The 25209-nt window shown below is 36.7% G+C and overlaps 1 protein-coding gene across 6 annotated transcripts in view; it reads left to right on the top strand.

The window, feature by feature from the left end:
• Positions 1-24493, top strand: part of LOC125351633 (ABI family member 3 binding protein) — a 192447-nt gene extending 167954 nt beyond the window's left edge. For all 6 annotated transcript variants that reach the window (XM_048346517.1, XM_048346514.1, XM_048346515.1 and 3 more), the window contains 9 exons: positions 768-896; positions 1598-1666; positions 6437-6646; positions 10553-10661; positions 18617-18696; positions 19906-19935; positions 20708-20869; positions 22014-22136; positions 23619-24493. In XM_048346517.1, coding sequence (XP_048202474.1) covers positions 768-896; positions 1598-1666; positions 6437-6646; positions 10553-10661; positions 18617-18696; positions 19906-19935; positions 20708-20869; positions 22014-22136; positions 23619-23734 — 1028 coding nt within the window. In that variant the 3' untranslated portion in view covers positions 23735-24493. The remainder of the gene's footprint in view (positions 1-767; positions 897-1597; positions 1667-6436; positions 6647-10552; positions 10662-18616; positions 18697-19905; positions 19936-20707; positions 20870-22013; positions 22137-23618) is intronic.
• Positions 24494-25209: the final 716 nt, after the last annotated feature.

The raw sequence follows: 25209 nt of genomic DNA, 5'->3' as shown, positions 1-25209 counted from the left end.
TGTGAAAAGGGCAATTTACTATGTGGTGATTGGTCTGGCCTTGCTAGTGGTTCATAATTCAAATGTGTTTTATGTTTGGGCCTCTTCTCACCTCATGCCTAGCTGCAAGTTACACTTCCCCATAGACAGACCTCCCCAAGATGTGGAAACTTAGACACCCTTCATCTCTTCCCTAACTCCCCAAAGAACCCCTACCAAGTGCTTCTCCTTTCTGTCTCCCTGATACCTATTGTGGTTAGAACAGAACCAATTGGTTCAGACCTATTTGATTGCATTCTTCTCTTCCCCTCATAGACTCTGAGATCCCTGATAACAGAGTTCTTGGTACTCCGTTTTCCCTGGTTTCCTCAAACCAACCCAAATGATTCATATACAGAACAGAACTTTTAGAAATCCATAGTTCTTACTTCAACTTCAGACTTCACAGCTCTCATCTCTACCTACTGATTACTTCTCCTCCTGTTGGGACATCCTCTGCAAAGACATTCCTACACTCCTTACCCCATACCCTCCATCTTTCCCCATAGATTTGACCACACCCTTTTTTGTCCCCTCTGTGACCTTATCTTGGTTTTTCACAATATCTATGATATTTCAATATCCTTGGCTTATTCATCTATCTCTATCAAGAACCAGGTCTTGTTTATTCTCGAAGCCTAGATAGTGCCAAGCCACATGGTAACCACTCAAAAATATTTATTGAATAAATAAATGGGAAAGTTGGCAGGGCTGGTGTAGAGTCTTACTGCTTTGGCTCAACATTACAGGAATCATTTCATCAAGCCGAGTAACTTCCCCACCCCTGAGGGCAACACTCAAACCTATTGGAACCCCCTCAGAGAGACCAGAGATAGATAAAAAGCAGCCAACAGCTCCTGCCTCTGGAGAAGAGCTTGGTGAGTATGTTAATCAGTTCTCATGAAACTAAAAGGCGATAAAATATTTAAACTAAAGGCAATCATCTCTACTCTGCATCTTCTGGGCTATACGATTTTATGATTTATCTTTTGAGTCTAAAATTTTAATTTTTAACCTTCTGTTATAGAAGATACTCCTTGGCAGATATTGAAGTGCCAAGTACATATCCTGAAAAGATCTAGACTACTCAAACCTGTTCTTTTTTTTTTTTTTTTGCCAGTCTGTGGGCTTAAACTCAGGTCTTGAGCACTGTCCCTGGCTTCTTTTTGCTCAAGGCTAGCACTCTGCCAACTTGAGCCACAGCGCCATTACTGGCCATTTTCTATATATGTGGTGCTGGGGAATTGAACCCAGGGCTTTATGTACACGAGGCAAGCACTTTTGCCACTAGGCCATATTCCCAGCCCCTCAACTCTATTCTTAACTCATATGTAATTATACATATATTCATCAATTATTTTGTTATAACTAATTCACTATGTATTACAATCCAGAATACCTTACAGCAAAACACAATAATGGTAGATGAAGATAAATAAATAACACTAAAGGCAATCAAACCTACAAGAAATTTAACTGGGAGGACTATTTAATATTGTTAGTCTTTGCTATATTTTTCATGGTATCATGAAGCTTCCTTTACCTCTTGCCCAAATTGTACATTATCTTTCGTTCTCAGGTAATACAACTGACTTTAGCTCAAGCCCAACACGAGAAACTGATCATCTGGGAAAGCCCAGATTCAAAGGTATGTTTGTCTCTGAATCTTGATTTTTGACAAGACTATTTTTTGATATGTGGATTAGTCAGGTACTGTTGTATGAAAATCACAAAATTTCAGTAGCCTACTATAATAAAGATTTGTTTTTGTTTTTTCATGTCTATAAGCCCATTGGGGTCAACTGACTAGCTGTGCTTAGCTCTATGTATGCTTAACGAGGTGCTTCTGCTCATCGCAGCAGATAACTCTGTTGAGTTGGCCTTAGGCCCTACCCCACATGTGTTCATTCTAGTGTCCAGGATGAAGAATTAATGGTGACTTGGAAGCCATTCTTATCATAATACAAAGTAAAGAGAGGTGACATCCAAACACTTAGTCACATGTCAAGCTTCTTTTTTTTTTGGTTGGTTGTGGGGCTTGAACTCTGGAGCTGGATGCTGTTCCTGAGCTCTTCAGCTTAAGACTAGCACTATTATACCACTTGAGCCACAGTGCCACTTCCAGTTTTCTGGGGGTTAATTGGAGACAAGAATCTCATGGACTTTCCTAACTGGACTGGATTCAAACTGTGGTCCTCAGATCTCACCCTCCTGAGTAGCTAGGATTACAAGCATGAGCCACCCATGCCCAGCTTTCAAGCTCCTTTTTTATATTCTAACACAATTATACATACACATTGTTTGTTCAGTGTTTTGGTGATTCTGGGTCTTTTCCATTATCCTATGGAATTTAGAATCAGCTGTTACCATTATATAATTTTTTTAAAGATTTTCATTGAAAGTGCATTGATTCTCTAAGCGAATGTGAAAGGATTCACCACTAAATACTGAATCTTTCACCTAAGGTCATTTTGTAATCACCAATTTATTTGATTCTTTTAAATATTTTTCACTAATGTTTTCTAGTTTTCATGGTAAGGAATATCATAAAAGTGTTATGTTATTTTCATTTCAGTTTTCAATTGTTTATTGTTAATATGTAGAAAAACAATTGATTTTTATACAGTGATTTTGTATCTGGCAACCTTGCAAAAATGTGTTACTGCTAGCAGCTCTTTTATAGATCATTGGATTTTCTGCATACAGAATTAAGTCATCTAACTATAAAGCTTTGCTTTCTTTCTACCTTGAATGCTTTTTTTCTGATTTGATTAAAATCACTAGAGCTTCCAGCAAAACATTGTACAAAAATAATGATAATAAAGTTTTTTTCAATTTCTTATAGGAAAATATCTTTTACCACTAAGCCTGGTGTTTTATTGAATTGAAAATGCTTTGTTTCAGTCCTAGTAGTTCTATCATTAATTAATACCATATTATGTTTTATTTATCTACATTTATTGAGATGATTCTGTTATTCTGTAACATAGAATATGTTTAAGTAATTGATATAAGTAGATCATACTTTTTAAATTAACTTTTAGTCACAGAGATAAACCCTCACTTAGATATAATATTGTTTCCTTTTATATAATGTTGATTTTGTTAAAATTTTATTTAGAATAATCTTGGGGAGGAATATTGCTCTGTAGTTTTCTTATAATGTCTTATGAGATTTACTATCAGAATAATGCTGAGATCTCCTTTTCAATTTTCTGTAAGACTTTGTTTAGAATTGCTTCTTCCCTAAATATTTATTAATATTTGTCAACAAAGCCATCTGGGCCTCTTTGAGGGAAGATACTTACATATACTTGATTTTCTTTAATACCATGTCTCTAGTCAGAGTATTTTGTGTTCCTTAGGGAGCGCTAGTGGTTTGTGTTTTCTGAAGTATGAGTTCTTTAAAATTAGTTCTTCATTAGTTCTTAGATTTAATATAAAGTTGTTTACAGTACTTTCTACATTTTAAAGCCTCTGGACTCTATAAATGTTCCCTTTCTCATTCTTGATATCATTAAAGTATGTTGGGTTTTTGTTTCTCTGTGGTCTAGTCAATGTATCTGTAGGTTTATGAATCTTGACCTTGCAGAAAGTCTTTCTGTCTCATTTATTTTATCCATTGTTTTCTCTGTTATCGATTTCATTCATTTTCATTCTGATCATACTTCTTTTATTTGGATTATGTGTGTTTAATAAGCTCTTTTGAACTTTGTTTCTTTAAGGTATAAACTTTCATCTTAGTATTTGTGATATTTTTGTCCCATCTTTTCTTCTTGTGTTCCTTCTTTTTTGTTTTAGTTTGTTTTGTTTCCAATTTATCTTTTTGTTGTCTTATTAGCTGTAACTATTATTTTAGTAACTGCTTTGAGGTTAATGGTGTTTACCTTTAGCTTACAATCTACTTTCTAGTAATCAGTTTTTAACTTTACATACAAGAGCCTTATACTTGAATAGCTTTTTTTCTTTCCTCTTGGCCTTCAAACTATTATTGTCATATATTGTTCTTTTACATGTTTTGAAAATTACATAAAATTGTTTTTATTTCTAAAATGGTTAATTATCTTTTAGAAAGACCTGAAGAGAAATATATCATAAATAAATGTATAGTTGCTAGTTTATGACTTTGGTACTATTTTTCTTTCTATATCAAGAAATGTCTTATGCCATGGGATTGTTGGTACTAAATTCTTGATTTTGCATTTGTAAAAAAAAAAAAAGAAGAAGAAGTATATGCTCTGTATGTGTGTGTTTATGGGAGGAGTACAAGGTTTTGAACTCAGGGCCTTTTCAGGACCTTAGATATTTTCACTGGAGCTCTACCACTTGAGCCACGCAATCAGTCTGGCATTCTGCTGGTTCATTGGAGGTCAGAGTCTTCTCAATTTTTTTTTTTTTGCAAGGTCTGGATTTGAACTGGGATTCTTATATCTCTGCCTCTGAGTACCTAGTAAATGGGTGTGAATCATCAGCACATGGAAGGATTCTACTTGTTTAAAAAAGATCTTTTCATAGTTATCGAATTCTATTCTACTTGAAAAGGTCACTCTATTGCCTTTCACTTGTACTCTTTCCAATGAGAAGTCTCACAATCTTTACCTTTGTCATTCTATAAGTATTCTTTTTTTCTGTCTACTGAAAATATGTTGACCTTTTCACCAGTTTTGAGAAACTTGGTTATGATTAGCATATTCTCTTCATTATTTTTGTTTCTTTGGGTTTTATGAATGCATGAATTTAAATTTTTTTAATTAGGAAAAAGGATTGTTGTATTTTTTTTTGCCAGTCCTGGTACTTGAACTCAAGGCCTGGAGTACTGTTCCTGGCTTCTTTTTGCTCAAGTCTAGCACTCTACCACTTGAGCCACAGTGCCACTTCTAACTTTTTCAGTTTATGTGATACTGAGGAATTGAACCCAGGGCTTGGTGCATGCTAGGCAAGCACTCTACTACTAAGCCACCTTCCCAGCCTAGATTATTATATCTTAAAAAGTTGCTTTTTCTGCTCACCTATCACCTCTTCTACCTCAGGCATTCCAATTACATGTGTAATTAAAGCTGTGCCATAGCTTACTCAAGTACATTATTTTACCTTTTCATTTTGGATAATTTTTATTGCTACCCATTCAAGTTCACTGTCTTTTGTGTTGTAATGTGTATATGTATTAATTGTATCCTGTGTATTTTGCATTTTACATGTTACAGTTTTCATCACTAGAGTTGTGTATGTGTGTGTGTGTGTGTGTGTGTGTGTGTGTGCCAGTACTGGGGCTCTAACTCAAGGATTTGTACTCTCAATTAGCATTTTTGCTTGCCTCTGGTTCTACCTCTTGAGCCATATCTCCAGTCCTAAAAATATTATTTGAGTCCTTTTTTATGTCTTATGTATTAACTTTATTTTTCTTTTTTGCTGGTCCTGGGGCTTGAACTCAGGGCCTGGGTGCTTCATTTGCTCAAGGCTAGCACTCTATGACTTGAGCTACCACTTCACTTTCAGCTTTTTTGGTAATTTATTGGAAATATGAGTCTCACAGACTCGTCTGCCTGGGCTGGTTTTGAAATGTGATCCTCAAATCTCAGTCTCCTGAGTAGCTACAATTATAGGCATGAGCCATCAACAATGGCTTCATGTATAACTTTTTAAACACCTGGATTATAGCTATTTATTGTTGCTGATTATTCTAACATATATACAAATTCTAAGTTGGATTCAAATTATTGCTTTTTTATTCATTATTGTTTTGAATGCTAGATTTTTTTTCCTAAAATATTCTTGAGTTTTGTTCTGGAATATATACATATATATCTCCATATGTTAATTACTCAGAAGTGATTGATCTCTTTGGTTCTGACTTTGAAGATTTATTAGCTAGGACCAGGGCTCATTGGTTCACCTCAGATGTAAACCAGGTCCATAGAAACTAAATTAATTTTGAATATTAAAAAAGGTAAAACTATCATGTGTGGTGGACTCATAGTTATAATACTAGCTACTTAAGTGGCTGAGATCTGAGGATCATGGTTCAAATGCAGCCCAGGCAGGAAAGTCTGTAAGACTATTATCTCCAATTACCCACCACAAATCTGGAAGTGGAACTGTGCCTCAAGTAATGAAGTGCTAGTCTTGATCATAAAAGCTTATGAATAGTGCCTAAGTTCTGAGTTCAAGCCCCACGACTGGTGTATACACACACACACACACACACACACACACACACACAGTAAAACTAGTAAGTAAATATCAATAATACTATGTATCCGAGACATGATTTTGGAATTCTATAACTATTGTGTAATCATATCATCTGCTCAAAATATGAGACTGAATGTCTTCAGATAATATCTTGAGCCCACCTCAATTTTCCTTATAGTTTCAAAAGGCTAAATATTAGAGTCCTCTGTCTCTCCATCTCTCTCAGGTCCTCACGTGAGATATATTCCAAAGCCTGACAACAAGCCCTGCTCCATCACTGACTCTGTCAAGCGGTTCCCTACAGAGGAAGCCACAGAGGGAAATGCCACCAGCCCACCACAGAACCCACCCACCAACCTCACTGTGGTCACTGTGGAAGGGTGCCCCTCATTTGTCATCTTGGATTGGGAAAAACCATTAAATGACACCGTCACTGGTAAGATCATGGTACTTGGGCTGTTCCAGAGGTGAGAGGTTTGGTTGCCTCTTGAGTTAGGCATCCTGATTCAAATTGTATCTGAGGAGGACCAAGTCTTAGCAGAGCTCTGCTGTGCTTAACAGCTCATTGTCAAAACCTTCCTGGGATGGGAGCAGACCATGTTTCTCTTTGTTAGGAGTTCCTGTTAACTTACATCTCCTTAAATTGTGCTCCTTCTGTCTCTTCTCAGAACTCCTTTTTATAGTTGTAAGGTATAACTATTCTTCTCATGACCAAGAAAATTACAGATAATGTATGCATTGCCACTGCCTCTGATGATACTTAAACTGCTTTTCCTTTCACCAATCCAATTTCTACATTAACTTAAAACTTCCAAGTAGGCTGAAAAATTACTTCAACTGTCTGTAGAGAAATTGAAAAGGGAGAGAGGGAGTTTTATTACTAGGCCATTTTCTGCTCATCTCAGGAAATTATGCTACCATCAATCTAATTTCTCTAAAAAAAAAGGAGGGTGGAAAATGAGAACCACTGAGCCATTCTTTGAATTTGTTCTGTGGCAGATTGATTCGACATAGTGAGCAGAAAGACTAAACAGGAGAAGAGAGATAGGAATAACAGACTAGCAATAGGAATCAGCCAGAAGGCATAGCCAGTTGACGCTCTAAGGTTCCTGCTGCCAGTCCCCTGCCATGTATCTGATACAGGGAACAGGAAGGCAGAATAAGAAGCTGTCAACAGTAGTATACACCGAGCAGGACATCAAGTGAGGAATGAGTAGGAAGACTGAGTGGATAAAGGGGAAAACAGCATTTACTTCTCCTTAGCCTAAACCATGTGACCTGGGCAGTTTTCTCTACCATATTTTGTAAATTTTCCTTTTTCATGCAAAGCTGTTTTTATTGGAGGGTGGGGTAGGGGGGAGAGAAGTCACTGTTTCTTTTCTTAGGGATTTGTTCCTAGGGATATTGCTTCTTTACCTGGGACTAAATGCCAGTTGGTAATACCGTTCTAATATCTAAAAATCAGTCCCTCTCTCAGTATTGATTACCTATAATTTATGTATTAAAATGTCTAAAACTCTTTTTTTTTTTGCCAGTCCTGGGCCTTGGACTCAGGGCCTGAGCACTGTCCCTGGCTTCTTCCCGCTCAAGGCTAGCACTCTGCCACTTGAGCCACAGCGCCGCTTCTGGCCGTTTTCTGTATATGTGGTGCTGGGGAATCGAATCTAGGGCCTCGTGTATCCGAGGCAGGCACTCTTGCCACTAGGCTATATCCCCAGCCCCCATAAAATGTCTAAAACTCTTAACCCATGTACTTTTCTAACAAGGAATTCCTGTGATCGTCTGAGGCTTAATTTCCTTAAAACTAAATAAAACCTGTGAATTTTAATTTGCCCTAAAGATGTCAGATAAATCAAGCTAGAATTAGCTAATCTAATATAGCTAATACATATCCATGTAAATAATAGCAGATATTTCAATGTAATACTCCAAGTGTATAATGATTTAAATCCCAGGCTGGTTAAGTTATTGACGTCCAAAAATACATAATTAGCCTCTTTGAGCTTCTGTTTGCTAATTTATAATAATAGTAATAATTCCCATTGTTATCAATTTTTTCTGGACAAAGGTTAAAACAGGAAATTTGAATATGTAACACCAATGTAAAATTAATGTTGGTAATGAGAGCATTTTTATGTCAGTGAACTTATAAAAAGACACTACTTGTACTAAAAAGGAAAGATAAACTTACAAAAGCACAAGAAAAACATATATTTAGGTGCTACAATGTGACAGATATTTTGAATTTTAAATGTTTCCTATATAAAAGAAACTTCTAGAATCATTTTACAAAAAAAATTGATCTTTAAAAGTGAGCTTTTAAAATTTGGGGATGTAATGAAAATTTGGGAAACTGTGTTCTAAAAGTTTCCAGTATCAAGAATATGTGTTTAATACTAACAAGGCTATTACATGGTTGATAAGAAATGTCTTAAGCTAGAGGTAGTTTTGAAGGTTTGGGTTTTTTTGAGGCATAGAGTTTCATATAGATTGTTCTTTTGGTGACTAAACAGCATCTGAGTCACCAATTGGAATCATTAGAGTTTTGTGATCCTATTTTCAAAGCAGCACTTGAAAATAAGGAGAAATAAAAACAACAATAATATAAATGCCACTTGTTGAGCAAAATGCTATTAGGTACTTTCCAAATGTTCTGAATTTAATTCCCACAGGTACTTTGAGAAAAGATATCATTGACATTTTTTTTATTGTCAAGGTTTTTTAAAGAAAAAAAAGTGAAACTAAATTCAAAGCCAGTATCTTGGTTTGTCTCTTCCATTAAAACATAGGTTCTGAGCTGGGTGCTGGTGGCTTATGCCTGTAATCCTAACTACTCAGAAGGCTGAGATATAAGAATCACAGTTCAAAGCTAACCCAGGCATGAAAGCCCACCAGACTCTTATCTACAATTAACTACCAAAAAAGCCAGAAATAGGGCTATGGCTCAAGTGATAGAACTCTAGCCTCAAGCAAAAAATCTCAGGGACAGTTCCCAGGCTCTCAGTGTAAGCCTCAAATCAGCACCAAAACATATGCTAAAAGAAAAAAAATTATATATATATAATGTGCATCTCTTTTTTTAACTTTTATCTTTTTTTTTTCTAGTAAGTATTCCTTTGCTAAAAAAAGTTATAAAGTGGACCTATTTCAATTTAGGTTTCTTCCCTTTCCTTCCAAAATATGCTCCTAAAATAGAGAAATCTGCTAGATAGGTTGAGATTTAAAAAAAAAAAGAAGAGTCTGAATGAATAACAGTAGTACTGATGGCGATTAGATATACTGGCCAACATTTTCCATTTTCCACTTGGAGTTTTGGAAGTGTGATCATATGAAATTGTTCAAAAAAATTCATTCTCCTTTTTGGGTGTTTTACATAAAGTATTAAAAATCCACCCATTTTTTTTTTAAATGGAAGACCTTAGGTCTACTTGAGGAATTCTAGTTTTGCTCTTATTTCAATATTCATCTTATCGCTTGGATCTTGGTACAATAGCAGAAACTTGCCAGCCCCTTATATGACACCCAGCTCCCACGCATTTTTTTATACTACTGAAGCTGATTTTGAGTGCAATGGTAGTGTTTGTTTTTAGCTTTTCAGTTCTGTCTATCATCTTGTCATATAAATCCCAAACAAGAGAAGGATAAACCAAAACAAATCTGTACATTATATTCTCTTATTTCTAAAGTTTTTTGCTTTGGATGAAAAAGTTCACAGAAACATGCCCAAAAGTGAAATGTAGGCAGACTTTTTATTTAATGCAACAAATTGCTATAACTTAGGTAGTAAGTTCAAAAATAGTTTATTTGGTTGACTGATATTTATTGATGTAGCTTTAAGCTGAAAGGAATGAGTTGCAGCAGCAGTACAGACTTGGCCCTTACCCCAACTATTTTAGAGCTCCTTAGAGCCTTATTAATAACATAGCTTCTACTGATCGTAGCTTCTACTCAAGCACCACCCTTCACACAGTGAAGACTTTGATAAAACTAGGCTTCCCACGAGCAGACAAAAAGAAAAAAAAGTCACCATTTCTGCCTCCCATGTAACCACAAGATAATCTCATCACCAGCTACTAATTACCCTTCCTCTGCTCTGATACAGGGAAAGCAGAAATAGGAAATAGGTAATTTCCTTAATGCTTTTGGGACCCCTTTCATTGGTTGACTTCTAGTTTCCGATCTGTCACCATTTGGAAATTGCTTATGTATAAGACCAATGTGTCTCTCAAATGGTAAACTACTCGTGTTTATGTCAGTGGCTTTAGTATGTTATTAGCTTCGAGAACAATTAAGTCAGCTGTGATATGAAGAGAAACATCTGGGTTTTTCCCCTACTTTTCAGAATATGAAGTTATATCCAGAGAAAATGGGTCATTCAGTGGGAAGAACAAATCCATTCAACTTACAAACCAAACCTTCTCCACAGTAGAAAATCTGAAGCCAGATACAAGGTAAGCCCCAGTGCTGTTTAGGTGAACTGTGAATTACACTCTGATAGTGCAAAAATTCTAGTATCATCTTCTCTCTCTTACCAGAGGATCTCGCTTCCATTTCACTCTGGCTTTCTATAGTACACCAAGTGCCTCTGGAGTCACAATTTGAAAATCTGCAAGTTCTTGGGCCTAGCAGGCCCAACAAGATAGCCTTATGAGTTAGCAATATAGCTGCCAATATAAAAAACAGAAGGGTATTGATATCAAATATTGATGTTAAATATCAAAATTTGGAGAGGAAATTCTCTGGACCAGATATAACTGGAGTATGTATGTGTGATGCAAACTAGATTTGAAACATCAAAAAATTTGGCTCTAATGCTGGGAAGGGCAGGGTAAGGAAATAGAAACAATGAAACAAAATGTAAGTGAAAGTTTTTAACACTTAAAACAATTACATGCTGGTCCCAGATATAGCAGTTTATTTTGTTGTTGTTGTTTTGTTCTGGGGACTTTATATCACTGATAAAATGAGAATCTAGTTGTGATGATGGAGTTGCATATTTTTATCACTGTCTCAATAAATAACTTTTATACTGATACCAAGGTATTCATATTATTGTATGGTTTTGTGGCTTCTTTTTAAATCTAAATGCCTAACATTTCATTAGTTTATTTTATTCCTGAAAGAAAAGTAAGACCCTAGAACATTTCTAATGATATAGCAGGAAAGTTCCTAAAGGATTTCCCCCATAGATTTCCTGTAACCTTTATTGTCATCTACTGGCTGAATTGAATTGGTATTAATAGGGAATCTCTGGACAGTGTATTTGGGCTTCAGTAGTAGGGAGAGTCCCCCTTCCCCAATCTTTCTAAAGGAAAACAAGCATCCAATTTATAGTAGATGGGTTTGCTGTAAGAAACGTTCATCTTCTACTGCAAAAGTAATATTTCTCCCCAAAATGTGGTTTATAATAGTTTCTCTTTTGAGTTGTACAATGGAAATTTTTAACTGTTAATTTTCTTTTCTTTGGTCAATCCTGGGGCTTGAACTTAGGGCCTGAGCACTATCCCTGGCTTCTTTTTGCTCAAGGCTGGCACTCCACAACTTGAGCCACAGTGCCACTTCCGGCTTCTTCTGTTTATGTGGTGCTGAGGAATTGAACTCAGGTCTTCATGCGTGCTAGGCAAGCACTCTACTACTAAGCCACATTCCTAGCCCCTTTAAATTTTTTTAATTAGCCAAAATAAGCATATATTTTAGCTGACATGGATACTGGCTCTTTTGAGAGAGAAAAACAAAGAGAAATACACTGTTTGCAGAAATGTATTTTAAGGAAAAAGTCATTTAATTTGGCTTTTTAAATAGGTAGTTTTGTGCTTATAAAACCGAGGTGGCTTTTCTAAGTCCATGTAATAAAAAGTGACCTTTTGCAGTACAATATTTGAATTGGAAAGATACCCAATTTGTAAATGTGCATTGTGTTCTTTTTCTAAATTAAGCTGTCCTTAAAACTTCTCACTGTGCACCTATTAGTTCATGGTCAAAATGCAGAATACAGTCATTCCAATGTGTTTATAAAAAAAGTTTGTGTTTCCATGTAGCTAAAACTTAGTAAGTACCATCACTTCATAGGTGTACAGGAGCATGCTTGATGCTGTTACAAATGTGAAGCAACATAGTGCCTGCTCTTGAGCTCACTGCAAGTGGAGAGGTAGTTTATAGCCAAGTATTCTACATAAAGTGCTGAGTGGTCTAGTAGACATATGTCCAAGTGCTGTGACAACCCAAAGGTTGTGAAGGCATTTCACAAAGTCTGGAGAAATTAAGCCAAGTTTTCTGGAAAAAGGTCTTTCTTTTTAGGCAATTGTATGGTTCTTATTGAACTAAAAGAAAAAAATTAGAAGAACCTCTTACATGGGAACAAAGCACTTTGCAAAAAGCCACTGATAATTCTCCATTCTGTGAATGGAGAAACTAATAGAGAATGTCTTAAGTGGTTCATCTTGTATGTACCAGTGCTTCTTGAGACAGAAAGTGCTTTAGATGATCTCCAAGTCTCTTCTAGGTCGGAGAGCCAAAACCATGTCGGTCAGTGGGAAATCCAGAAGAGAAAACTAAAACCTAGGCCAGTCCTATAGTGAAATTGATTTTGTAAACTGCTTTTGACTGCCTGTCTGTAGTCTGTGATCTCTTTTCAGATGATTTGTTTTTGGCACACATTTTGATATGAGCCTCTTGCTTCCTGGTTGACAAAAAGAGGGGGTGACACACATGTTCACTACACATGAAAAAGTCCCTTTAATATCAGTTGCCTGTTCCAATGAGCCTGTCTCGTAGTTTACTGAAAAATGGAGGAACCTGTTGTGTGTGCCAGACGCACATGTGGTCGGACAATTTCCTATGGAAAATGTACTCTGTCTGGTAATTAAAGATAAATCAACCCAATCTGCTCACATACTCTCATTGACCTCTGTTGGCTCTGGATGATTTTGGAGAACAGTTTTTCCTGTAAGACCAAAATCTACCAAGGAGGCAGCAATGATGATTTGGTTCTCTTGGTTATAGTGTTTGATGTAATAAAGTGTTGGCATTGAAAGTTGGCTGGAATAGACAGCAACTTCTTATAAACTGCAAATCTGGCTGAATGAAACAGACATGTGGAATAGCCATTATGCGCTTTTCATAGTACTCCTGTGAGATTCTGTTCTCTGTATATTCTGCACTAACTTTTCAACATCTCTTTCCCATAGACTTTGTAGAAAGAAGTAAAATAAGCTTGCCAAAGCATCAGGCATTTTATTTAGTTTTATTATAGGTGTGGGTAGCAAAAGAGCAGTTCCTTTCTTGCTAAGAAACAGGTCAATTGTTCAGTTTAGCAACTTTTCACCAGGCAAAAGAACATTCCTTTAAATGCATGGAATTCACTAGTCTATAAAGAGAACCATTATTTCTCTCCTATCATTATATACATTTGTATAACCCTTTGTTTTAATTCTTTTGTATCTAGGGAGGGGGTAGAATATCAGGACAACACTAGAGCAACAGAAATGCAGCCCAACTCCAGAATTTCTAGTCTCCTACCAAAATGGAGGACTCAGGAAGCAGAAACATCCATTAGCTAGTTCACATGACTGCTCAATCCACCAGTTCTGTTCCTGATAGCTAGGCTAGTTTTGTGATCAGTATTTGCTCACCTCTGTCTTCTTGCTCCTTGCTTGTATTTCCAAATCTGCAGGTGTTAGGAATGCATACTTTAATCTTTCCGTATCCTTGGAGATGAGTTCACACACTCTGATGGACCACATTCTTTTTCATCTTTTGAATAACCCTTATGACTGTGTGTGTGTGTGTGTGTGTTTCTTATTCTACATTTCTCTCCCTCTATCAGAAAGCTAAAATATTTCCAGATTATCTTAGAGAGGATATCACCTAGTCAAACAATGCAAGCCTAAATATTTGTCCTATATTTTGGGTAAAAATACTGTAAAAGGAACCGTTGACAGAGAAGGACAAAGGAGGTAGAGATAATAGAAGTGTCTGCTTCATCCAGACCTGCAGGTTCCCTTGAGGCTTATCTCCCTCACACTATTAAGTAATCAGCGTGAGGCCTGATCCTCCCAGTGACCAGTGGACAGACATTCCTTTTCTTTGACAGTATAGCTCATCAATCACAAAGCCCAGTTTTTGATCCTCACTTTTCAGTGAACTGATGTATTCTTATGCTAATTTTCATATTTGCTCTCAAACTCTGATTTAAAATTCTTCCATCTGCTTTATTATCGAACCCAGGGCTTCATGTGCGCTATGCAAGCACTCTACCATGAAGACACATTCTTAGCCTTGTTTCAGAGCTTTCTAAACTCTTCAATTAAATCTTACCTTCCCACCCCTCCCGCCTTAGAATTAGCCACTAAATTTTCAATCCTCCTAGTAATTGGCTATATCTTCAGTACAATCCACTAAGATGCAAGTAAATTGACATTAAAGAGTTCTGTTGAGTTCTGGGGCAGTGTTTTGTCAAATTCAGTAAGAAGGTTATTTTTCTTTAATCCTGTAGCCATATACTACTAGAAAATATTAATAATTGCTCTGTATTAGGCTTCTTGACTTTACAAGCATCATCTAATTTAATCTTTATGAAAACTGCAAATCTTTTATATGTTTGTGAATTTATAATACTCTCCTGACAAATAGTATTGCTACACTCATTTTTATGTATGTGGAAAAAACCAAGGCCTGGAAAGGTTAATTTACTTGGAGGGTTGGGATGGCTACCTCATGGTAGAGATGTATGAGTTTACTTCTGTTGAGCTCCACACCTACCCAGTATGACCTTCTGGGAGGGATGTATCTATCTGGCTTATCTTCAGTGAGGCCCGAAAGTTTGACTACAGTCAACATCTGGACTATACTCCAGACATTCATTTTAATGGTTTTTAAGAATTTTCTTAGTACATAGGGGTATCATTGTGACATAATGTACTTTCACATCTATATACTCTTTCTTAAATATTCTCCTTCCCCCCCACCTTTTTTTTAAGTTTTTAGTGAATTTCAGTATATTACTTTCTTATGTATATGTCTATCATATTCATCCCACCACTCACTCCTTCCTCCTCTTTCCCCCATTCACTGGTTTCCTCACCCACTGAAGTACCCATTTTTCAACCATGTCATATTACTTTATAGATCTAGATTCCAAATATGAGTGAAAACATATTTGTCTTTCTGACCTTGGCTTACTTCACTTAACATGATAATCTCCAGTTCCATTTTCCTGCAAATGACATAACTTCATCCTTCTTTACTATTGAAAAGTATCATGCACTTCTGTATTTAAACATTGGTTGGTTGGTACCTAGGCTAATTCTACTCTCGGCTATTGTAAATAGTGCTGCTATAAATGTGTGCAAGTTTGTCTTATGTGTTAGTTTATATTCCTTTGGTCTTTTGTAGTTTTGTGTGCTTTTTTTCCCCGGAGCCGAGAACCGAACCTGGGGCCTCGCGCTCGCCAGGCAGGTGCTCTTCCCCTGAGCCAGATCCCCAGCCCCATTCCTTTGAATATATGTCCAAAAGTGGTATGGCAGGATCATATAGTAGTTCTTTTTGAAACTGGATCAACATTCCGATCAACACATATGCATCCCACCTCCCACTCAGTCCTCACCAGCATTCGTTCTTTGGATGATTGCCATTCTGAGACAGATTTAGTGTATTTGCATGTCCTTTATGGCTAAAGAGGTTGAACATTTCCTGATATGTTTAGTCATTTGTACTTCTGAGAACTGCCAGTTTGCTTTCCCATCTATTAATTGGATTATTTTGGTGTTTATATTTCTAACTCGATGTATTCTGAGTATATAGAGAGTATTAGTCCAATGAACTACTTAATCATATTTTTCTTCTGTGTATTCTCAATTCTGGACATTCTGTTAAGTGCAGCCATTTTTGTTTGTGTGCTTGAACTTGGCACCTCTTGCTCTTGCTCGTGGCTGTGTCCTGAGTAGCTAGAGTTACAGGCATGCATTGCCAGCGCCAAGCACAATGTGAAGAAGCTTTAATTTGATATCATTCCATTTGTCAATTGTTGCTCTTATTTGCTGAGCTATTGGAGATCTTAATTCAGAAAATTGTTGCCTATGCCCTATCTCTTCCAATGTTTTCCTTTGGCTTTCATGTAATTTTGTTTTGGGTCTGTGATTCACTCTGAATTGATTTTAGTACAGGATGAGAAACTATACAGTTTCAGTCTAGATTTTATAGACAGCTTAAAAAAAAACCTCACTCTTATCAGAAAGATATACATGATTTTCACTATGGCTCACCCCCCAAACTCGAACTCAGGCTGGATTTTAATCCCCAAATGAATGATTTAGAGTACTTATAGGTGGGGCCTTTGGAAAGAAATCCAGATTAGACAGTTTATTAGGGTGGAGTCACCATGATTGACTACTAGTAGCTTTGTAAATGGGACAGACAGACACACATACCCTCCCTGTCTCTTGCCATGTGGTGCTCTACACCCCAGGATTTTGCCAGCAAGAAATCACCACCAAATGTTAGCCCCTAGACCTTGTGCTTCCACAAGCAGCTTACCTCAAGTTTTGAAATAGTAACACAAAACAAATTAGTACAGCTTTAAACCTCAAATATTACAAAAGTAGTTCTTTTCTATTATTAAATCATTTCCCAGATGCAAACTTATGAATATTTGTGGTCATGCTACAAATGGAACTTAAGTGTAAATAACTGAAAAGACACGAGACAATTCCAGCCATCAGATGGCATGTGCTCAGGCTGTTGGCAAGGGCCTGGAATGCGTGTGGAATGCAGTTCTTCTTGACTCACCCTCCAGATGTCTTTGGCTTTTACCCCTTCCATTTTCAGTTCACTAGTTTGGTGAGGTTGTATAGCTGTGCACACACAGGCATGTGATGTTGATTTCTGAGTGTGAATTGTCGACTAGTTCTTAGACCATTTGGCCTTAGGAAGAATCTAATCTCTAGAAAATATTCCATGTGAAACACCCCATTTATGTGATTTCAATGAATACATGTTTTTATATCAATGACTTCTTAGGATGATGTATCATCTTCATTATTCAGTTTACAAAATGCTTTCATTGGGAACCACTCATTGAATCTATGTAGATAAATGTCCACTACACAGTTTTAAAGTTTGGAAAAGCAAAGACACTAATAGTAGTTATGATCCACATTGTTCTTGGCTAAACATTAGAATATCTTATCTTATGGGGGGTCTGTATTTTTTACTCTTTAAAATATATATGAAATGATTACGGCATTGGACACACATGATAAACACTAAGTGTTTCCCATGGTTACAACAGAGCAATATTATGTGAGATTTTTAATGTTTTAATGTAATATTTCAGTGATCAAGAAATTGAATCCTTGAACACCAAATATTTTTTGTACTATCTATTTGGGTACCATCTATTCCAAATCAGGAACTCTCAATTTACCTGCTTTTCACTTGCTTATAAAGCATCTTCTTCGTGTTCTCACCTTTTTTTTATTGCAAACTTCCCAAAGAATGTAAATAATTTATTTTTTTAAAACTGTGTACAGGGGCTAGAGGACAACCTGGGCAATTAACTGGCAAAAGAAGCTTAAGAGGAGGTGTAGCTCAAGTGGTAGAGTGCCAGCCTTGAGCAACAAAGGAACAGCTCCCTGGTCCCGAGTTCAAGCCCTGGTCTAGCCTACACAACATCACACACACACATATACCTACAGTTAAGGAGTTGGCCAGTATTAAATTGATTTACTGAGGTAAATGGTTTCAATCTTTGTGCTAGTACTGATAGGACATGACTAGACCACTGTTCTGGCGCATGTGGCTTCCTGTGATCTACAACAGACCTGATATCAAGATACATCTGGCCTTGTAAAAAGCCCTTTCATGAACATCTATTCTCATAACTTAGTCTAGCTACTCTTCAATGCCAGTGGACACCAGATCACCTGGGACTCCCTCAGATTCCAAAGTAAAGTTGTGACAAGAAATCTGCATTTTAAACTTCTACTGACACCCAGTCTGTAGTTTTGACATGAAGTTCAAATACTATACTGGCATTACCTAATCAAAGGTATACTCAAGGTTGTGCTAAATGGGAATAATGGATCTTTCCCACTCAGCATCTGAAGGAGGCTCCTAGTAGCTGGAATTAGCTTGTGTCCACCACATACCTCTTTCCTGTATATTGTCCATTACTGTCACAACCAACTATTTCTATGAATTTTGAACTTTGAAAAGGTAAGCATCCTTTTTTAAATTTTTCCTCATACACTAGATGTTTAGGAAGTAAAACATGCTTCCCAAATATGTGACCTCCTTTCGTCATGACTTCAAATAGAACCAACCAGGATGGCAGTATGATGAACAAGACAATGTTGCTTCCCACCCCCTCAGAAATATATTACAATTACTTTTATTTCTCCCCACCCAGTTATGAATTCCAAGTGAAGCCCAAAAACCCACTTGGTGAAGGCCCAGCCAGCAATACAGTGGCATTCAGTACTGAATCAGGTAACCACACCAGTGATTCCCAAACATAAAAGGTGACAGATGTAATGGCACAATGGAATCTAAACTCAGACTTGCTTAAAAACAAAAAAAACACTGCCCTTCGGGCTGGGATGTAGCTCAGTGGCAAAGTGCTTGCCTAGCAAGTGCAACATCCTGGGTTGATCCCCAGCACCAAAAAAAAGAAAAAAGAAAAAAGAAAAGACCAAAACACTGCCCCTAAAAATGCAGATTTATTGGGTTCCTAAGAAACAAACAACAAGGTTAAGATGAAAGACTGGAAAGATGTGAATGAAAATTCTGTAACAGAAAACTACGAAATAGAGCCTGGTGACCATATATATGCAACAAAAGTCCAGACATTCTGGAGAAACAAAAGTTTTCTTAGAGTAGGAGCTGAATTCTGTGGTCCCAAAACATTTTTATCACTGCTCTTTAAAATTTAATTTTATTGTCAAGGTGATGTACAGAAGGGTTATAGTTACATAAGATAATGAGCACATTTCTTATCAAACTTGTTACCTCCTCCATCATTTTTCTCACTGCTTTTAAGAATTAACTGTAAGTCACTAATATTAAAAATTTCAGACAGAAAAAACCTGAATTTGTGCCATTATATCAATTTATAGATGTGAAAACTGATATGTGAAACATTTTTCCCAAATAAGAAAGATATTAAGTAAAACTATAATTTTGAGAAAAAAAAAACAAAACAAAACCAAAAACTAGTTGATTAAGGTACCCTTATGGCCATACTTTTCATTTAACTCAATGTTAAAAAAGTTTATCAGAGGGCTGGGGATATGGCCTAGTGGCAAGAGTGCTTGCCTCATATACATGAGGCCCTGGGTTCGATTCCCCAGTACCACATATACAGAAAATCGCCAGAAGTGGTGCTGTGGCTCAAGTGGCAGAGTGCTAGCCTTGAGCAAGAAGAAGCCAGGGACAGTGCTCTACCCTGAATCATTTTTGTATGAAACTGAAGGCTGGAGAGTAACCACCACTCCTTCCTACTCAGACCACACGTAAGATATAGTAGAGTACCTAGAAGATTATGCAAGAACCATTTTGAATAATAATGAACTTCCAAATTCAATCTTTATCAAAACTGTACTATTTTCCACTAAGATCTAATTATATCCTTTTCATCGTGTCTCTGTAATATTAAGTTTTCCTAAAGATCTAACCTTTGTGTTTACTGTTTCTCCTCAGCTGACCCACGAGTGAGTGAGCCAGTTTCTGGTAAGTAACTATGTCAGTGACTCAACTAAATAGGTAAGGCAGACTCTGAATAATGATTTCAAGGTTTTCAGCCTTCTTAGAAGACCAATAAAGTGAGAATGTTTATCTAATACACTGATACCATTCAAAGCCTATGGTACTCTGAGGCAAGTCAATTATTTTGAAATTTGCTTTTCACTCAGGTACTAGGCATGTTCAATTTTTCTGATGAATTTTGCCAGTTACAATTTCCACTTTTAATAACACACATTGTGATGCTGCCAAAAAGAGCCCTAAATGTGCTTCTTAAAGACAGTCTAGGGCTAGGAATATGGCCTAGTGGCAAGAGAGCTTGCCTCTTATACATGAGGCCCTGGGTTCAATTCTCCAGCACCACTTATCTAGAAAAACGACCCGAAGAGGCGCTGTGGCTCAAGTAGCAGAGTGCTAGCCTTGAGCAAAAAGGAAGCCAGGGACAGTGCTCAGGCCCTGAGTCCAAGCCCCAGGACTGGCCAAAAAAAAAAAAAGAGTCTACATTTAGCACTGGAAAAGGCTGTTTTAACATAAGCATAACTGTTCTAAGGTTTCCTACCCTAGTGATAGGAACTTAATTGGGCGGGGAGGCTATTTGCTTGCCTTTACCCTATTTTCTGCTCAAATATTTAGCATTGGAATTTCTAAAAAGTATCAGCAAGTTGGTAATGAACTTTGTGGGCTGTTTTTTGTAAACTGTGAAAATGGTCCTCAGAACCTAACATAAGATGATTACCATCTATGCGTTTCCCTTACACAGCAGGAAGAGATGCCATCTGGACTGAACGGCCCTTTAATTCAGATTCTTATTCTGAATGTAAGGGCAAACAGTATGTCAAAAGGACCTGGTATAAAAAATTTGTTGGAGTGCAGCTGTGCAACTCTCTCAGATACAAGATTTACTTGAGTGACTCCCTCACAGGTAAACAGGGCTACCAGTCCTTTTTCAAACCTTTGCCTTCGAGGAAAGTTTTCCACTATTTTAAAATCTAGATCTCATCTTAAATGGAGCCTTTTCTAGAAAGACTTTCAGACCCTAAGAAATGATTCAGAAATTTACTTTCTTCAGTAGTTGCTTGCACAGTTAACATCCTAGCAAAAGGACATAAAGACATGCTAATGGGGGAAAATTATGAAAATGCACCAGAGTAGTGCCACAACAGGAAATTTAAATGTACAGCATATATTCAAGTTCAATTTTGCCACAGCCTTCCAAGGACTAAGTCTTTTGATAATTAGTACATCTAACAATACCCATGGAAGGAACCCGATCGCTAGAGTGCTGTAAACCCTGCTCCATACCAAAAACGTGGCACTTTTCTTCTATATTCATACTGAAAAAATACAAGGATGGCCTCAACACAAAGATGGATGTTTGTCCACTCAGTAAAACAAATACTATTTACAGTATGTCAGGTATTGTTCTAGATACTGATGACAAAAAGAAAATCCTATTTTTTAACTCCCCTTCTCCACAGTAGGTAAAAACAGGCAAGATCAATTAAGTGATTAATATCTACCATCTATCTGAATATGAACCACATGTAGGTGCTTTGAAGATAACTAGGATGGTTTTAGGGAAGTTCTCTCTGAAAATTTATCACATCACTTGTGCTAAGAAAAAAGTTATGAGAAGCCACCAACCACTAAAGGTCTAGAGACAAATGATTCATGGACAAAAAATAAGGGAAAAGGTTTGAGATGGGACATACCTGACAAGTTCTACTGGAATGGCTGAGATTTAGTAAAGGAAGACCATGCAGACAAAACTAAATTCATAGAACTTTTAAATTGATTTTATTCTCAGAATAAGGGGAGACTGATGGAAGGATTTATGCAGGTTCCTATTACCTGCAACTTAAATCACTAATCTCTGAAATGAGAGGAGGAATATAGGAGGGAGGGCAAGCACAAACACAAGGAAACTACTGCCTAGTTGAGTCAAGAGACACAACTTGAGCTATGGAGTAAGAGAGAAAATATACAAGGGAAGATAAAGTCATGTATTCCGGAACTGTCAATACACCAAAGCAAGCATCATTTAACTTTAATTTCTGGTTCTTCAGGGAAATTTTATAACATAGGTGATCAGAGAGGCCATGGAGAAGATCACTGCCAGTTTGTGGACTCATTTTTAGATGGCCGTACTGGACAGCAACTCACTTCTGACCAATTACCCACTAAAGAAGGTATGCTCCTGCCACATAAAGGCCTTAGAAATTAACTTAGAAATCAAGTGAAAAAAGCAATCAATTTAATAAGAATTCTATACAACTACTACTCTATTTCACTAAAAATAACAAAACTGTTTCTTAACTCATACTTAGAACCCAGGTAAGTTTTACACACATACACACACACACACACACTCACACACTCACTCATACACACATATACAAACTCTAAAAGGGAAGAGATGGACCAAAGGGGGCAGAGAATGTTGAAGAGGTGACAATGATGTATTCATAAACTGCTTTGTTAAATGGCATCTCCATTGTACAACTAAACTACTTGAAGATATTAAAGAAGTATTTTTTTAAATCAGACTTTCCTAAACTTAAACTATTCACATACGACCTTTATGGGTTGTCAGACTCAGCATGCCTGCATTTTTATTTCCATAACATTTTTTTTTTTTTTTTTTGCCAGTCCTGGGCCTTGGACTCAGGGGCCTGAGCACTGTCCCTGGCTTCTTTTTGCTCAAGGCTAGCACTCTGCCACTTGAGCCACAGCGCCACTTCTGGCCATTTTCTGTATATGTGGTGCTGGGGAATCGAACCCAGGGCCTCATGTATATGAGGCAGGTACTCTTGCCACTAGGCCATATCCCCAGCCCCCATAACATTTTTTGAAGAAAAATTATCACTGTACATGAAAGACATACTATTTCTCTCATAACTGTATACATGCAATTAAAGTCTACTGAAAAGCAAATAATTTCCGTAATATGCTAAAGAGAACTGAAAATTTAATCCTTGTTATATAGCAGTGTGGGAGAGAATAACGGTCCCAGTTACATAGGAATGCCAGAAGGTTGTTGTACAATTATTTTACTAAACTTTCCAGTAACTTTTTTGTGGTGCTGGGATTTGAGCTCAGGGTCTCACTTAATAGGCAGGTGCTATATATACCACTAAGCCAGGCCTTTAGACCTGCAATAACATTTTGTTCATGGTCACTTAGAAATACCAAGTTAAAAGACTCAGTAAGATCTGTGAAGATATTAATGGACAAACTAGAACTGCTCCCAGATACTACCAACCATCCTACCCTCACTTGTTAAGGGAACTAGGGAACTGTCAGTAATTTTCCAGATCCTAGGATTTGAGACAGCTATTATACGTTAGGAAAGCTACCAATCTTCCTTTTTCATTAAGTTTTGTTTTGTTTTTTGCCAGTCCTGGGGCTTGGACTCAGGGCCTGAGCACTGTCCCTGGATTCTCTTTGCTCAAAGCTAGCACTCTACCACTTGAGTCACAGCACCACTTCCAGCTTTCCTGCCTATGTGGTGCTGAGGAATCAAACCCAGGGCTTCATACATGCTAGGCAAGCACTCTACTGCCAAGCCACATTCCCAGTCCCACTTATTCAGTAAGTTTACTTTGCTTCACTCACAGTAATCTTCACTCATATAATACAACAGCCATTAAAACTAAACTATTTTTCCTCAGGCTATTTCAGAGCAGTTCGCCAAGAACCTGTCCAGTTTGGAGAAATAGGTGGGCACACCCAAATCAATTACGTCCAATGGTATGAATGTGGGACCACAATTCCTGGAAAATGGTAGATGCCCGGATCTTACCCTAAAGTACTTCTAACTCATGACAAGGAAAAACAATCATTGAAAATACTATAGTATCACATTCATTCAAAGCTATTTTGTTTACTATGTATAAAAGTCTGCAACTTAATTAATAGCAATACTAGATGTTTATTAGAAAAGACTGCTGAGTATATTTATCAGGTTTTATAAAGTCAATTTATGGATTGGAATAACATTTTTAGGGAAGCTGGCTCCCTATTCATGGTATTTTAAGAGATCATTTGTATATTATTTATCACACTGTTGTAATGTTTTGAGATACTTTTATAACAAAATTAACATCAAATTATGTACTTGAAATATTTACTTTTATTGATGTGTACACTTTCTGGTGTTATCTCATAAATCTCTACTTGCTTTAACTTATTGGAGCAAATTATCTTCAGCATATACATCTGGTAGAAAAAAGTTCTAATGTTCACATATATTTAAACTCAGACAACCATGTTCAGCTGTTTTTTAAAATACTGAAATTTAAATAATTATATATTCATGCTAACAGACACTTCCATAAGCTATCTACACTATTGAAAAAATGTATTTGAATCAGCAAACTTTATTTCTGCTAAAAACGAATGATGATTTGGTATACCTATTTTCAAAAGACATATATTGGTTTTCCTACTATAGATGTTCTAATGTGTAAAGATACTTTGTCTAACTATGCATTTAAAAATTGTCTTCATGGGCTGGGAATATGGCCTAGTGGCAAGAGTGCTTGCCTCCTACACACCTCTTGGTTCGATTCCCCAGCACCACATATATGGAAAACAGCCAGAAGGGGCGCTGTGGCTCAGGTGGCAGAGTGCTAGCCTTGAGCAGGAAGAAGCCAGGGATGGTGCTCAGGCTGAGTCCAAGGCCCAGGACTGGTCCAAAAAAAAAAAAAAAAATTGTCTTCATGTTCATTTTTATTCTAATCAAGTTGTATGAAGATACTTAATGTGAAGTTTGAGCATGAAAAGATAATTTCAGAATGAGACCTATACCATTTTACAAGATACCTGATATATTTATATATTACTTAAGGCTGATAAGAATGAAACAGAGTGTTTTTTGTAATTCTATTCAATAGAGCTATAATAAAAAAAGATTAATTTTCATTAAAAGACACAATTATCCATCCTGTATCTTCTTTTTTGAAAGAACCCTTTATCTGTGCTTACCTTTCAACCAGCGTCAGTTTTTAATCAATGCTACATGATGTATTTTTCAAACAAGCATAAACTTTGCAATAAAGAAATGTGTTTTGGTTTTTATTTTTAAAAAATTGGGCTTTTTATTTGACTGTTTGGCAGTATGAAAATATACCTTTTCTCTATAAGAAAAAAATCAGTCAGGACTAAATGGCACTGTTTCTCTGAATAGAAATCGGCAAATTAAAAATGTTTTTACGGCATTTTAAGACCAAATACCAATAAGAATTTTGTAGAACTTTACTT

The sequence above is a fragment of the Perognathus longimembris genome, chromosome 5 (assembly GCF_023159225.1).
Source record: "Perognathus longimembris pacificus isolate PPM17 chromosome 5, ASM2315922v1, whole genome shotgun sequence".
Lineage (NCBI taxonomy): Eukaryota > Metazoa > Chordata > Mammalia > Rodentia > Heteromyidae > Perognathus > Perognathus longimembris.
The sequence above is the reverse complement of the archived record's forward strand: the minus strand, read 5'-3'. Positions and strand labels throughout refer to the sequence as shown.